At 36.7% G+C, this 17412-nt stretch overlaps 3 protein-coding genes across 3 annotated transcripts; all 3 read left to right on the top strand.

The window, feature by feature from the left end:
* Window positions 1-7742: 7742 nt before the first annotated feature.
* Window positions 7743-8708, top strand: LOC141667192 (uncharacterized). The gene has a single exon (XM_074473625.1). It carries the CDS (start codon window positions 7743-7745, stop codon window positions 8706-8708), a length of 966 nt encoding a protein of 321 aa, XP_074329726.1.
* Window positions 8709-9069: 361 nt separating this feature from the next.
* LOC141667110 (uncharacterized) lies at window positions 9070-13040 on the top strand. The gene is made up of 4 exons (XM_074473510.1): window positions 9070-10742; window positions 11009-11258; window positions 11388-12498; window positions 12613-13040. The coding sequence occupies exons 1-4, from the start codon at window positions 9070-9072 to the stop codon at window positions 13038-13040; spliced, it is 3462 nt and encodes a 1153-aa protein (XP_074329611.1).
* Window positions 13041-14019: 979 nt separating this feature from the next.
* On the top strand, window positions 14020-17105 carry LOC141719741 (protein SOSEKI 1-like). Its single transcript, XM_074522118.1, has 6 exons — window positions 14020-14568; window positions 14828-14897; window positions 15064-15182; window positions 15391-16087; window positions 16410-16514; window positions 16785-17105. The coding sequence occupies exons 1-6, from the start codon at window positions 14421-14423 to the stop codon at window positions 16966-16968; spliced, it is 1323 nt and encodes a 440-aa protein (XP_074378219.1). The 5' UTR covers window positions 14020-14420; the 3' UTR covers window positions 16969-17105.
* Window positions 17106-17412: the final 307 nt, after the last annotated feature.

Below are 17412 nucleotides of genomic sequence, written 5' to 3'. Positions count from 1 at the left end.
CTTCCCTTCTTCCAATCCTTCATCCCCAAGTTCTATAAATAAGGGCCTCGGAGCATATACTTCTGATAGAAGATTCCTCTGAGCTTTTATAACATGGCTCAGAAGATCTTGTTTTGATGCTGATTGCTCCCCCTGAGTTGTAGAACTCTTCTCACTTGCTTTGGCTTTAATAAGCACCCTTTCATCTACTCTTTCTTCACCCCCTTTCTTCTTCCATCTCGTCACCAAACTCATCAAATTATGAACTAGCTGCTTGAAATGCATCTTGCATTAACTCCATAGCAGCAACCATTTTTTCTTGTTCTACCTTTTTCTCCCCCTCAATTGTGTTAGCTTTCAGAGTTGGGGTTTATTGAGTAGTCAAGATCAAGTTAGGAGCATTCTAAATAGGTGGTTCTGGAATAGATGTTTGCTGACTGAGGTCATTGGCTCAGTACTGGAAAGAACTAATCCAGTGGTTGTAGGAACTGGCGCTTAGTTGCTAACTGAGAGCTTTGGCCCAATATTGGAAATTGTCTTTCCCTTTCTGGAATGAGAGAGTGATTGCTCTACGAATTCCCGTAAGCTTGCAAGAGAGCTTGGTCCAGTCAATATCATGTCTATTGCAAAGAAGAAATATGCTATGGTTATAGTGGATGAGTTCACAAGATACACTTGGGTGTATTTCTTGCACAAGAAGAATGAAACTGCATCTACTCTAACTGATCATATCAGACAGCTGGATAAATTGGTCAAAGATTATGTCAAAATTATAAGAAGTGATAATGGCACTGAGTTCAAGAATTTAATCATGGAAGAGTTCTGTAGAGAGCATGGAATAAAGTAGGAATTTTCTGTACCTAGAACTCCATAGCAAAATGGAGTTGTAGAAAGAAAAAACAGGACTCTCATTGAAGCTGCACGAACTATGCATGATGAAGCAAAGCTACCAACCTACTTTTGGGTTGAAGCTGTGCAGACTGCTTGTTTTACACAGAATGTTACACTCACAAACAAGCATGGAAAAATACCATATGAGATGGTAAAGAAAAAGAAGCCAAATCTGAAATACTTTCATGTATTTGGATATAAGTGTTATGTTCTTAAGACTCATCCTGAACAGCTGTCAAAATTTGATCTAAAAGCTGATGAAGGAATTTTTGTTGGATATCCACTTTCCACAAAAGCCTTCAGAGTCTACAATTTAAGAACCAGGGTTGTCATGGAATCTATCAATGTATCTTTTGATGATAAGAAGATTACTGAACTTGAAGATTTCAATGATCATGATCAGCTGAGATTTGAAAATGAAGATTTAAATTCTGATTCTGTAAATTCTGATGACTTAAATCCTGATCCTGTAAGTTCTGACGGGTTAAGTTCTGATGTCATTGAAACTGTGGTAACTACTCCAAGGGAAAATGCACCTGTCCAGGGGGAGAAAGCTGAAGATCCTACCACAACTCAAGACTCTCAAGAAGCATCAGAACCTGTCACTGGCTCTTCAAATTCTTATTCATCAAGTTCTGATGAGCCAAATGCTGATAATTCTGGAAACTCTGATTCTTCAAATCCCGAAGGATCCAACTCAAACTCTAAAGTTTCAGAGAGCATAACTACAGGAGGAGCATCAGAAAATGCTGATGGAGACATCATGGATCATGGGGGAGGATCCAGTTCTAGAAATCAACTTCCATCTGCAAGAAAGTGGACCAAATCACATACACCTGACTTAATAATTGGAGATCCTGAAGCAGGTGTCAGAACTAGAACTGCAACAACAAATGAATGTCTCTATCATTCTTTTCTATCTCATACTGAACCAAAGAAAGTGGATGAAGCTCTTTAAGATGCTGATTGGGTGCAAGTAATGCAAGAAGAGTTAAATGAATTTGAATGAAATAAAGTCCGGACCCTAGTGCCAAGACCAAAGAACTGAACAATTGTTGGCACAAAATGGGTGTTCAGAAACAAAACTGACAGTGATGGCATAATTACAAGAAACAAAACAAGGCTGGTTGCTAAAGGTTACTCTCAACAGGAGGGTATTGATTATGATGAAACATTTACACCAGTTGCTAGATTGGAAGCCAAAAGAATCTTTTTGGCTTATGTTGCTCACAAAAAGTTCAAAGTCTTTCAAATGGATGTGATAAGTGCTTTTCTCAATGGAGAATTGGAAGAAGAGGTATATGTTGAACAACCTCCAGGATTTGTAGATCCAAAATTTCCAAGTCATGTCTATAGACTTGACAAAGCACTTTATGGCCTTAAGCAAGCCCCAAGAGCATGGTATGAGACTTTAACTCAATTCCTTCTGGAAAGTGGATTTCACAGAGGTACAATTGATAAAATACTGTTCTACCTCAACCATGGATAGGACTTACTTTTAGTACATATATATGTTGATGATATCATATTTGGTTCCACAAATGCCAAACTCTGTGAAAGGTTTGCAAAGCTAATGCAGTCAAGATATCAAATGAGTATGATGGGAGAACTTAGCTATTTTCTGGGACTTCAAGTCAAGCAAAATGAAAAAGGTACCTTCATAAATCAATCCAAGTATACCAGAAATTTACTGAAAAAATTTAGAATGTAAGATTGTTCAACTGCATCCACTCATATGGCCACTGCAACCAAGTTAGATAAAGATACAGGTTCGTCAGTAGATATTACTAACTATAGAGGTATGATTGGCTCTTTACTCTATTTAAGTGTTTAAATAAGACATGGTATATCTTATTTAAACACTTAAATAGATAAAGCCCGTAATAAAAACAAGACAAGTCTTTATTAATATCAATGAAATCAAAACATATTACATAAAAGTTATTCCTAAATCCTAATACATGATTGGACTTAGGACATATTCCTTTCAAGAATAACTCAACTGACAATAAGAAAAAGTACGTATTGAAAACAGAGAATAATATTAAATACATTTTGGATCACATATACAATTACAGATTTCTTAAATTACAAGTTAAAAAGATAAGAAGTGATACTATAGCCTGAACAAATAAACTAAGTCTTCTTTATCTTTGTCTTCTTCAGCTTCTTTCCTTGACTACCTTCTCCTTCGTGAGTAGATTCAGTCTGAACAGACTTTCTTTTGGTAGCTTTCTTCTTGGGATCTGATTTCTCTTTCTCCTTTTCTTTTCGTAGATTCAGAAGTTCATTTAATCTAGCTTGAACAGAATCATGAGCTTCAATATCAAGTGCATTCTTGGGTGGTGGATTTTTCAGCTCTTTGAGCATCAAATGAAGATATCTGATGTTGGAAACTCTGTGAAGAAGACTGAACAACACTGTTTATTTTCTTGCCATTACAAAGACTGTTATCCTTTTTGTAAAGTCTTTTAATCTTTTCGTGTTGTTGACGGACTCTTCTTCCAACACTTCCTCAAGTATTTCCATAATTGGAATCAAGGAAATCTTGTTTTCTTTGTATGTTGAAATTTTGACATTCGACAAGGCTTGCTTGATTGAATCTGATTCACTTGCTCTAAAATCTTTGATTTTATTCTTATTTTTATTGATCTTAAATACTAGATCCTCTGCATCATCCTTGTTGATAATAGGTTCTTTATCTTTTAGAAGATTAATTTCTGCCACCCCATTTATGAGAACCATCTCATGATATGCTATGTTCAAATTCTTCATGTCTTTATATGAATCTATGATCATTTTATCATTCAACCTATAAGCATACAGTGCTTCAACAGCTTTGAGATAGGCTTCTAATCTTTTCACTCCAGGAGATTCCAGCTTTGCTCTTTTGCTTTTAAGTTGACTTTGAAGAAAAGTGAGTTGAAGATATCAGATGAGTCTTAAATGCTCATCAAGTAAGGTTATGTTCTGCATTCTTCCATCTGCAAACCTCTTCATCACAAATGGTTTAAGGAATGCTTGAAGATACACATCCATCATCATCTTGTGAAGTTTGTCTTTAAAGTATTCATTCTCTAGTGAGGTCAACCATGGACATTTTGTATTTAGGACAAACAGTTCAACTATGTTTAGTTTCCTCAGAACACCGGTGGATATTTTCATTTGGATCACGTCAATGTGATTAACATAAATTCTCTATCCATTCTTCAAAGTATTCACCATGACACCAATGATTATCCGACTGAACTCGTGAAAGAAGACATGAATATTCATAAAGTATTCCCTGAAATTTTCCATAACATTTAAGAGCTTCATGTTATCAGTGTATGTCTTCAAATAGGTTTCCTGTTTGTCCATTTTTCTTTTCAATTCATCTCACTTGCTTCCACTTCTGGTTGTTTGAAGGTATGACTCTCTAGCTTCTGTAGCTTCTTTTCTTTAAACATCTATCTGGACTCTTGCCCTTGATCTGGCTATCTCATCTTAAATTGCTACATATGATAATTTATACTCTTCAGTAGCTCCATAAAACATGTAATCATCCGTGAAAGCATCTTCGTCCTCATACTCTTCATCCTTAGAGATCTTCTTCCTTTCTTCTATCTAAACTTCTTCAAACACAGGTCCAAACCCTTCAGAAACATCACTTTCATCAATCTCCCCTTCTTCCAATCCTTCATCCCCAAGTTCTATAAATAAGGGCCTCAGAGCATATACTTCTGATAGAAGATTCCTCTGAGCTTTTATAACATGGCTCAGAAGATCTTGTTTTGATACTGATTGCTCCCCCTGAGTTGTAGAACTCTTCTCACTTACTTTGGCTTTAATAAGAACCCTTTCATCTACTCTTTCTTCACCCCCTTTCTTCTTCCATCTCGTCACCAAACTTATCAAATTATGAACTAGCTGCTTGAAATGCATCTTGCATTAACTCTATAGCAGCAACCATTTTTTCTTGTTCTACCTTTTTCTCCCCCTCAATTGTGTTAGCTTTCAGAGTTGGGGTTTATTGAGTAGTCAAGATCAAGTTAGGAGCATTCTAAATAGGTGGTTCTGGAATAGATACTTGTTTGCTGACTGAGGTCATTGGCTCAGTACTGGAAAGAACTAATCCAGTGATTGTAGGAATTGGCGCTTAGTTGCTAACTGAGAGCTTTGGCCCAATATTGGAAATTGTCTTTCCCTTTCCGGAATGAGAGAGTGATTGCTCTACGAATTCCCGTAAGCTTGCAAGAGATGCTTGTTGAACTTCCAGTTGTTCGGAAAGACGTGCCATTTGGTGATCCTTGACAGACAGTTCATCCTTGAGGTATTCATCTTTGAATGTCAACTGCTCTTCAAGATATGCATTTGTAATGTATGGTGACATGTCTATAGGTGTAGTTTGGATGGTTGGTGTCTCACTGGTTTCTCGCGGTGTTTCACTCAGCAATCTGTCACTCGGTTTAGGGTGTTGTGTTTCACTAGTCCTTACGGATACACCCCCCTCAAAGCTCCGAGTTTCAGATGTACCTGCATAAAATACTGGATCCATCCTTGAGGAGGTCAGCAGTGGTGCAATGGGAGTTCGCAAATCTCATTTCTTGTATAATATAAATGGCATATCACGCTGAGATGATTGGTCCAGAGTTTGAATCTCTGGGAGAATCACTGAGGCCATCATATTTGGCATCTGATCCTCAGTGTTCTCAAGTATTGGTGAAGACACTTTCCCCTTAGGCTCACCAGTTGAATCTGGTTCATGGATAATGGGTTGCTGATCCGCACCTATGTCGGATTTCCTATTCGCAGATGCATCTAGGTTTACTAGTCCTGGAGAGGTAAGTGTTGTGTTAGGTGTGGCAGCGATTACGGTACTCTCTCCTAACACCTGTTTCCCTTAATTCTTCCTCACCAAATACCTTTCTCCTAATTGAGGCATTTAAAACTTCAAGTGCTTGGGTATCTGAAAGAAATATTTGACTCTATACAGGATGTTGTGGCCGACGGGCGAATTTCACTAGACACATCTTGTTGAGAAGATGGATCTAGGAACTGTTTCATTGCCTTTTCAGCCATTGTATCCTTTTGAGAAGATACAAGAGGGATTACAATTATCTCAATTTGGATACTACTATGCTTTTGAGGAGAAAGAAATGTGGTGGGTTCCCTTGTAGTTAAAAGGAATTGAACTCAATGTAATTATGAAATTTAAACATATAGTTGTAGTTGTGCACATAATTTTTTTCGCTTGTTGTAAAAATCTAAAAGGTTAGATTTGTTACTAATAAAATTCTTTTATAAAACAAACCTATACAGTAAAGTATTCATACATTCTATGAATTTATGACCCAAAAATTTTTGTATAATGCTGCTTTATTTTCTGGTTGTTTGATTTACAATAAGTGGCAATAGTAACTTTAAACCACACTGTCGGATCTGATAAACAAAAACAAGATTTGAAAGCCTAGATCTAGAATTCGATCGAATTAACAAAATGTGCAATTAAAGGTACCGGTCGATAGAGAATGAAACGAATTGAAAGAATTTGATAATAATTTAAAAATTAATCAAAGAATCGAGAACAAATTGAGATATTTATATGAAGGAGAAAACTCTTTGTTATGATTAAATTACCCAACATTATAAAAAAGGACAAGAAGGTGTAGTCGCCCATTGCATATCTATTTCTTTTTTACAAATGCACAAAACGTTCATTAAATTGAATTTAGTACAGTTGGTACAAACCCCCAACTGTCGATACAACCAAGTGGTAAAATAAATAACATACTAAAAATAATTAGATGATTTGTTTCCTGATCGTTTAACACATAGAATTTTAAAAATTCTTGAAGCTAAAAATAAAATCAAAAACATCCCAAACGATCCAAATTGCACCAACATCTCTGGAAATAGCAACATCGCAATTGACCATATCACATAAAAACTATGGTTAGCCCAATGTTCAGAAACACCAATCGCATAAAATAAGATTGGAGAAGCGGCACCACAGCTATCTACATACCGGACACCAGCTATAGGAATTCCGAAGGCACCCCAGCTATCTGCATACCAGATATTAGCTATAGACATGCCGAAAGTGTAAACTCATGAAAGATGAACAATCTTTGGTTTTGAAAGGTGAGCTCTTGCAATAATTTTCACCGCCCCAGCTCCGATGTATGCTTTGCGGATCATTAAAAATATCAATAAATTCGTCCTCAACAGATCCAACACCAAATAAACCCAAGTATGACTAAATAAAAACATAACAAACACTCCAAAAGAATAGACAAAACATATAATCTAATAGGAGAGACACACAAACACCCAAAAATTGGGTTTTATTGAAAGGAAATTAACGAAAATAATCTTTTAATTTCAAGCAGTGATCGACGAGGAGGAGGAGAGGTTAGCGGCTTAGGTTAATCAGTAAGATTTGTTGTAATAAAACATGATTACCTTTATTAATAAAGATTATAAATACATGGATTTAAGGGAGAAAATAAAGTTAGAACAAATTGAATAAATAGTTAATGTGATCAAATTCAACCAATATTGTTGGTAAACACCAAAATCACATCTAACCTAAAAGCCGTGTATAATTTGTAATGCGTGCGGCGTGTGACAAAATTTTCCTAATAAAAACATACATCAAACATATCCCACCCCAAAAATTAGGAGCCCTCTTAAGTTGCGTATTTTTCTCGAGTATTTCAGTGTCAAAAAAGTGTCTAAATATCACGTGACAGAACATTTTTATTAATTATTTATTCAAAATTTCGGGTAGTTAATTATGTCTTGTCGTATGACATGAGTTTATCGTCTGTTGTTCTATTGTCTTTTCGTTGTGAGTTCATTGTGTTATCAAGCTTTAGGTTTTAACAGCTATGGATCAACAATCAAAATACATGAAAGAAATCGAGGATAAATATGCGGCTCTAGATATTGGTGAAGACGAGGGGAATGGCGTCGAGTATAAAGAGGAAATAGAGGAATCTGACAACATAGACACAAGGTGGAGTCTGGTTGGCCGTTTGTTGGTGGATATTCCGGTTGATTTTAATGCAATGCAGAACACGTTGGCAGGGCTCTGGAAACCTGGCAAAGGATTGTATGTGAAAGAATTAGGAACAAATCTGTATCTATTCCAATTTAACCATGAACTGGATATAAAGAGAGTAATGGAAGGAAGTCCTTGGACATTTAATAGAGCATTGCTAGTTTTTGAACGATTGAAAGCGGGAGTCAATCCTACAGAGATCGAATTAAATCATATTGACATTTGGGCACAGGTCTATGATCTCCAAGCGGGATTCCGGTCAGAAAGGGTCATCAAGGATATAGGAGACTACATTGGAAGTTTTGTCCAGAATGATGCTAATAACTTTTCAGGGGTGTGGAGAGAGTTTTACAGGGTCCGAGTTCGGATAGATATTAACAAACCACTTCGTAGGAAGATGAAGTTGAAGAAGAAAGGAGGAGATTGGTTTTGGGTAAACTTCAAGTATGAGCATGCTCCGACGTTCTGCTTTATTTGTGGCATTATTGGACATTCTGAACGTTTCTGCCCAAAATTATTTCAACAAGAGGAGGACATTGTAGAGAGGCCGTATGGAGCTTGGTTGCGAGCAGCACCTAGACGTTCAGTGATAAATTTTGGAGCGAAATGGCTTCGACAAGAACCAGTGGTGGTGAAGAGAACGGAAAATGTTGTAGATCCCGGTGTGCAGGCGGCCAGGGGCGGAGATGAAAGAGAGCAACAATCAAGGAGAAATGTTATGGAAGGTGGCGAGATAAGGGGAGATAATTCGGGAATCAGGGATGGGGGGAAAATTTCAAAAATCCTATCATAACACAAGCGATGCAGATTGATTATAATACAACTGTACTCTCTGATAAGGCAATTAATGTGGTGGACAAAAATCAGGATTTATGTGATGGGTTGTTAATAACTGACCCAAAAAGACGGAGGACATATATTGGAGGGAAGGAGGATAATATTACGGATGGAGTGGATTTTGAAAATGATGGGCTTCCAAAAAACTTGTATGGGGCGGGTTCTGGACTCCAGGCCCGCCAGACATTATGAGCACGTTGAGTTGGAATTGTTGTGGGCTTGGGAACCCACAGACTATTCAATTCCTTAAAGATATTGTATATCAAAAGAAACCCGATTTTGTGTTCTTAAGTGAGACCCGAGAAAATAAAGGTATGATGGAGAGACTAGCTATGCAGATGGAGTATGAAGGTTGTTTTTGTATGGAAGCTAGAGGTCAAAGTGGGGGAACTATGCTAATATGGAGAGATAAGAATATTGCGCAAGTGCTTGGATATTCAGTGAACCACATTGATGTAGTAGTTAAAATTCATAATATGATAGAGTGGCGTCTTACAGGTATCTATGGGGAACCTAATCGCAGTCTTCGGCATAATACATGGGCTCTGCTAAGGAATCTAAAAGAGAGTTCGACTCTACCATGGTGTGTCATAGGAGATTTCAACAATATTTTAAACAATGAGGAGAAGAGGGGCGGTAGGCCATATCCGAATTTTTTACTGGAAGGATTTACTAACGCAGTGTTGGATTGTGACCTCACAAATTTGGACTTAATCGACCATCAATTTACTTGGGAAAAAAGTAGGGGTACCCCAAGTTGGACTGAAATCAGACTTGATCGAGCTATGGTTAATAAGAAGTGGGGGGATGAGTTTCATTCAGCTCAGTTATTCAATTTAGAAGGTATTTTCTCGGATCATAGTCCCATATTGATGCAACCTGTAGAAGTGAAACACTATAATAGTGTTCGTCAATTCCGATTCGAGAATGCCTGGTTAACAGATCCGAATTGCTTAGACCTAGTCAGAGAAAATTGGAGTTCAGGGCTCTCAACTTCAGTTCAGGAAAAATTAGAGAGGTGTAAAATTGTTTTGGATGATTGGGGGAGGAATATTACTGGTAACTTTCGCCGCAGAATTAGCTCATGTAAAGCACTGCTTAAGATTCTGAGGAATAGGAGGGATGGAATCTCGATTAGTCGTTATAAGGAGACTAAGAGGAGATTAACAGAAATCTATCATCAGAAGGAGGTGTATTGGAGACAGCGTTCTAAACAACTCTGGTTGCAGAGCGGTGATAGTAACACAAAATATTTTCACAGGGCAGCTTCCAAACGGAGGAGGAATAATCTTATACACCAGTTAAAATATGATTCAGGCATATGGAGGAATCGGGAGAATGGTTTGCATGATCTTATGGAGGGTTATTTTCAGAATATATTCTCTACGGCGGGAATTGACTTTGGAAGAGTGGCAAGTGAGATTCAGCCGGGTATTTCGGAGGATCAAAATAATATGCTTCTAGAGGCTGTTAAGCAAGATGAAGTGAAGGCCGCTCTGTTTAGTATGGATCCAGACAAGGCACCTGGGTGTGATGGTTATACACCAGGTTTTTACCAAAAGTGCTGGCCCATTGTTGGAAGGGATATAACAGATTTTGTCAATAACTTTATCAAAGAAGGTAAGTTTCCTGGTAGTTTAAATGATACGATTCTGGTTCTTTTACCAAAAAAAAAGAGCCCAGTGGGGATGGGGGATCTGCGGCCAATTGCTTTATGCAATGTTCTCTATAAGATTGTTGGTAAAGTTCTAGCTAATCGTTTAAAAACGTTGCTTTCTCTGGTTATCTCTGAAAACCAAAGCGCGTTCATGAAAGGAAGGTTAATTTCTGATAATGTACTGATTTCTTTTGAGATTCTTCATTACTTAAAAAGAAAGCAACAAGGAAAAGTGGGTTTCATGGCGTTGAAGTTAGATTTGAGTAAGGCCTATGACAGGATCGAATGGGATTTTCTGGAAGCTATTATGAAACGGATGGGCTTTTGTGACAGGTGGGTAGCGTTGATAATGGAATGTGTTACATCGGTCAAGTATTCAATAACACATGGGGGAGAGATTTTTGGTCAGGTGATTCCGTCTCGAGGCATCAGACAAGGGGATCCACTATCCCCTTATTTGTTATCTTATGTGCTGAGGGCCTTTCTTGTCTGATTAGAAAATATGAGAGGGAAAAGTGGTTGCATGGGTGTAGAATTGCGCGAGGAGCTCCTGTTATATCACATATGTTATTCGCAGACGACAGTTACATTTATTGCAGGGCTACAGTGGAAGAGGCTAATAGGGTGTTAGAGCTGTTGAAGATTTTTGAGGATGCAGCTGGTCAGAAGGTTAATTTGGATAAGTCATCAGTTTTCTTTAGTAGAAATACAGAAGCTGATGTCAAGGAGAGTGTTCTCAGCATCTTAGAGATGAGGATGGCGGATGAAAATAGTTTATATCTCGGTCTTCCTAGCACAATTGGTCATAAAAAATCAGCAGTCTTTGGGAATTTGAAAAACAAAATGCAGGTGTGAATTCAAGGATGGGACAATAAATGGTTTTCAGGGGCTGGTAAGGAAGTGCTGATAAAAATGGTTTTACAATCTATCCCTACGTACACAATGAGTGTATTTTTGCTTCCTAATAAAGTGTGTCAGGACATTGAGAGTATGATTAGTAGATTTTGGTGGAGGTCTTCGAAAAAGGACAAGCATATCCATTGGCGTAGTTGGGACAGGCTGATTAAACATAAGTATAATGGTGGTATGGGTTTCAAGAATATAAGAGACTTCAACCTCGCCATGTTGGGTAGACAAGGTTGGAGGTTGTTGCAGTTCGAGAACTCTCTAGTGGGGCGTGTTTTTAAAGCAAAATATTTTCCTCATTGCAGTTTTTTGGAAGCTGAGCTGGGTCATAATCCCAGTTATGTCTGGAGAAGCATTTTAGAGGCTCAGACATTGCTAAAGAGAGGAGCAAGATGGAGGATAGGGGATGGTCATAGTATCTCGGATATGGGTCAATCTTGGCTCTCAGAGGTGCAAAATCCGTTTATCACTATACAGCACATAGCGTTGCAGGGAGCGAAAGTGCACAGTCTATTCAAAACAGATACTAAAGTATGGGACGAGGAAATTATTGAGGACTTATTTGAGGCTCGCGACAGAAAGGCTATATACGACATAGTGTTGTGCAGGAATCAAGAGGTGGATACTCTGTACTGGTTTCCTGAGCATAATGGGCATTATTCAGTTAAGAGTGCGTATAAATTGCTGCAGACTATTCAGGGCAGGTGGGATGTCAATATGGATGCTAATATATGGAGGAGTCTCTGGAGAGCACAAGTACCTGGGAAAGTGAAAGTCTTTTTATGGAGAACTCTGAATGGTTGTTTACCAACGAAATGCAACTTACAAACCCGTAGGGTTCAGACAGATGATGTATGCCCACTTTGTGGAATAGGAAAGGAGACCACAGACCACTGTTTTATTCACTGTATGTTTGCAAAAAATTGTTGGCATATAGTATGCCCTGAAGCCAACTTTGACAGCTCGATGAACATACACACTTGGTTTCTGTACGTAGTGAAACATCTGACTGGAAAAATGGCAATGATCAGTATGGTTTGTTGGAGTATTTGGAAAGCACGGAATGATGAGATTTGGAATAACAGGAAATCGAGAGCAGGCAATGTAGTGTCTAATGCAATTGCATACCTTTCACAGTGGAAAGACGTTCAAAAGATGGGAAATAATAATCTCCCCAGACCAGGTAACTCAACTGGTAGTTTGGAACGTTGGTCTAAACCGGATATTGGATGTGTTAAGGTCAACTGCGACGCCACTATATTCAACAATTCTAATTAGTTTGGTGTGGGTTGGATAGTGAGGGATGAGAGAGGAAAGCTAGTTCATGCAGCTTGTTTGTCATTTCAAGGTAAGCCAGAGGTCCATTTTGCCGAAGCAGTTGGTATGAGGGAGGCGCTAAGCTGGGTCAAATCTGAGTTGGACAACAACAGGGGTAGTAGTGTGCTCAATCTTCAGCATCGAGTTATAGTGGAAACTGATTGCCAAATTGTTGTGAATGCTATGCTTAAGAAGGAGAAAATCTACTCACCCTATGGTGGCATAGTAGATGAGTGTAAGTGCATTCTGGAGTCTTATAACAATATCGACATTGTATTCGTCAAACGATCTGGGAACAAGGCAGCAGATTGGCTAGCTAGATTGTCGAGTTCAAATCCAGGTTGTATTTTTAGAGGGGAGCATGTTCCTCCGGATCTTTTGTGTATTTTGGAAGATGATTTGAAGTAATGGAAATTTAAATTTGCCTCAAAAAAAATTCGGGTAGTTAATTTTTGACATCCTTTTAAAATAAAAATAATATACATACCTTCATATATATTTAAAATTATATTTGTATATCAACAATTTTACAATTTTGAATATTAATTGATTGAGTAAATTATAGTAAGAATGGTACCGGAAATATAATTAAAGAAAATTAATAAAATAATATATTAATATTATTGATAAGTTGATAATATTAACAATATTAATTTAACATCCTTATTAAAGATGCTCCAATAAGGTAAAGTATGAATATTGTATTTTTATTAATTGATCAACAGTTTAAGTTTTTCATTTTCTTGGAGTTCTGCGGTACATATGTTCTATACTTAACATATTAGGTAAAATTATTAAGGTAAATTTTATGTTATGAATTATTTTGCATAAAAAATATTATTTTAATAAAAAGCAAAACGAGTACCAAGTCGCAAAACATATTATTCCGTAAAACTTGTTTAGTTGACAGTATATAAATCTTTATATTGCATAACATATATTTATTTATAAATATATAATATTTGCAAAATTTGAATTTGAATCTTGATATTTTCATCAAATGATTCAAAAAAAATATTTTACCCGATATTTTAGTTACAGTGCACTTTAGGACTTGATAAACTCCGTATTGTTGTTTAAATAATAACGTGAGGATGAATTAGTAATATTTTGATTCATAATCTGAGCAATTACGAAACCATCCAAAACAATATTCTTCCGTATAAAATAGTAGCCAAAAAAACAGTCAAAACTGAAAAGGCCAACATAGCTTATATAAGCCATATAATTAGAGCATATCACGGGAAATCAGATGCAACTTAGCGGGAGTTTACCAAGTATTTCTCTCTTGGATTAAGGTGAGATTGCCTTAATTATCTAGTTACCTTAATTAGTATTACAACTACTGTTAATTGTTCATTCACTTTTTGAGCACCCACTCTTACTTTGCTACAATTTTAACAAACATCAATAAGGGTAATCTCCAAACCCAATGCATTCTCTTTGGTAATATCAACAACTAAAATCAAAAGTATATGCAAGTATTGTGTACAACATAGATTTATGCTCCGGCCTGCACTTTATATAAGGGTTGAGTTGTGTTTATGTTTGTTCGGCTTTTTATAGTGCAGGCCAGACATTAGACATGCAAAGATTTGTCTTGGAGTATCCACTACAGTATACTTTATTTAAACCTAAATTTGAAGTCTGGATTTTATTAATATTGTTTGAAAGAAAGTAATAATTAAAAACTTGGATTAGGCCTAAAAAGAACAAGTAAACGGTACAGTTGTTGTTTCATGTTGGTGGTACTGGTACTTGTTTCGTAGAAGAAGAAGAAGAAGAAGAATGGAAGCAACAGCACAACAACAACAACAAGGTGTTGGACAAGTCAGAAGACTTCATATTATCTACTTCATTAGTCGTAAAGGTCGTATCCAACACCCTCATCTCATTCGTGTTCATCATCTCTCTCGTAATGGTGTTCGTTTGCGAGGTACCTTAATTGCCTTCTATTGTTGCGTATTTCTAATTTATTAAGCAGTATCTAGCGGAAACAACCATGGATGTTGTCGACTGACTGACCTTCAAAAATTATCTTAACATAAATTTTGAAGGCATGACTAAATCTTTTTTATGATCCGGGCTCATGGTTCCGCCACTGCATGAATATCTGATGATGCGTGCGGAAAAGTTTGTTTGCTGATTTAATATTTTTGGGGTTTGATTGAATTTTTTATGGGGAAATTTGATAGATATTAAGAGATGGTTATCGGAATTGCGAGGAAAGGACATGCCAGAATCTTATGCTTGGTCATATAAGAGGTAATATCTCATCATAATCAAATTCTATTTATAACTTATAACTGATTTCATATATCATGCATGATCCTGTTCATATGTTGCATTAAGTGCAAAGATATCACATTAAATGGAATTGATTTTACACCAGCAATTTTAGTAAAAATTTGAAGGGATTGATATGTTACAGGCGGTATAAAACAGGGTTTGTATGGCAAGATTTGCTGGATGAAGATCTTATTACTCCTATTGCTGACAATGAATATGTACTCAAAGGATCTGAAATTCCCAGTGTTATATCTGATAATGGTAACTCTAACTAATTTACATTTTTATCTTTTTACATAATCAATACAAACCAATCTATCTCCATTGTTTATGGAAGAAAATATTTTCACGTAATTTTAGTTTAAATACTTCCCTCTAGTTTCTCTCTCTCTCTCTCTCTCTCTCTCTCTCTCTCTATATATATATATATGCTCGGGTATTCAAAATGTGATGGATTGTACACATGCAGAGCTTAGTCAGTTTTGTGATGGAAAAGAAGGCATCAAACATAAAGAGGAACCCAATCTTGAAGCCAAGTTTAGTGATAGCAAATCCTCTTCAGAAGCAACATCTCAAGAAGAAGAATCTCTAACCAGTATGTTAACCAAACCGCTACTCGAAATTGAAGAGCAATCGTCCACATTCAGCTCGGATAGTTCCATGTCTTTGACCGATGATTCACCGAAAAAGCTTCAACAGAAGAATCATTCGGATTCAAGAAAAGAAAGACGAGATTACATATTTCCTGAGAAAGAAGAAATACAACAAGTTGAAAGAGAGTCTTTCAGTGAAAAAGCTCCTTTTATTCCCAACTTGGCATATGAGAATAAGAAGAAGATACATTTGAACAACTTTGGTAACTCCAAAAAGCCTGAGCCGACACCAGATCAATCCTCTTCGAAATCAAAATTTTCCAAGAGCAGGAGTTACTCAAACAATGCATCAAATTTATTTCGAAATTTGTTGACTTGTGGGACGGTAGATACAAAAGACTCGAGTGTGAAGGTGATTAAACGAAAAAGTACTAGTAGTAGACCATCAAACTTAGATCTGTCGACTTACAAGGGGAATCAGAAAACGGCACAGATCGGCAGAGGAGATATTGTAGGAGGGTCTGAAAGAATTTCAAGAAATATATGGCATGAAACTCAAGATAATGATCACAGGTATGTTACATCTTTCAGTTTCATCAACTTAGTTTTTGTATCATCTGTTCAACTCATCAGATATTGTGGACAAAATGGATTTAATTTCCAACATTAAGCAATTTAATAATTCAATTATCCTGGATTTAATTTCCAACATTTAGCAATTTAATAATTCAATTATCCTATTCAACCTGAAAAGTATTACTAACTGGACGAAGCAGGCATGAATCTTGTTTTTCTTTTCCAGCATGGAATTTATGTCTCCTGTTATAATAACTCTTCTGTTAAAATTATACCATTTTTCTTTCTTTCTGTGTCAATTGTAAAATATCGGTAACAGGAAAAGTTGTGATGGAGCAAGTCATTCTAAACAGAACAAAAAAGAAATGAACGGTCAGAGACCAGTTCCTCCTGCATACAGGCCGAGAAATGGCCCCAATTGCTCGTAAGTTTTTAAAACGTAGTTGATATGGTATTAATAATCATAATCTTTTAACCTTTGCCTTTTCTCACTTACTAGTTACAAGACATTCATTATATTTGTATGTGCGCATGCATTTGAGCCCGTATATGTCTGGGAATCACGACCATCAGTGTTGAAATGAACATATTCCAATTCCCTCCCCCTTTGTTTTCAAATAAAATGATTATATAATCAATTTAGGTCAAGGGATACACTTGAAACACCCTTAACTATATGAAAGCTTATGTGCAGACAATGCGGGAAGTCGTTTGACCCAAACCAGCTGCACAAACATATGATTTCATGTAGAGGAATGAAAGCCTTAGCCAAGGCTGCTGCTGCTGCTGCAACAACTCCTGCTAACACTTCTTATTTCCACAGGAGATCAACAGATTCGCCTCGGCAGCCGTCAATATTTCAGCCATTACTTGATTAACAAATAAATATTTTTGTGTAGAAATAATGCTCTGTGGGTTATTCTCGTGAAAACAAATCGCTTTCGTTTTGCATCTTCAATTGGATTGGATTTTTATATAAGAACAAATATTTGTGGATATAAAAGTTGTTTTATTCTTTGAAAGTAATTTCACATAAGTTTAATGCATTCAACATTTATTGTGGTAAATGCTAATGTCCACACTGGAGTCATACAATAAAAAATGACCGCCCTGATAGGAGATAAAAAGACATTGAAGTAACTGTATGCAGTACTAGTTGACTATCTGATTCTTCAAGTACGTAGCAAGTTAGCAGATCACGTTCATCCACCATTCTCCCTTGTTGTTTAATCCAGGCTAAAGGCTTCCTTGATTCCTAGCCTCTGCTCATTGTGTCTCAAATATACCAGGAAACACACTTGCACAAGCTTCAATCAGCATTC

This window comes from Apium graveolens, chromosome 1 (genome assembly GCF_009905375.1).
Source record: "Apium graveolens cultivar Ventura chromosome 1, ASM990537v1, whole genome shotgun sequence".
Classification (NCBI taxonomy): Eukaryota; Viridiplantae; Streptophyta; class Magnoliopsida; order Apiales; family Apiaceae; genus Apium; species Apium graveolens.
Note: the sequence above shows the minus strand (reverse complement) of the source record. Positions and strands in the feature narration are given on the sequence as shown.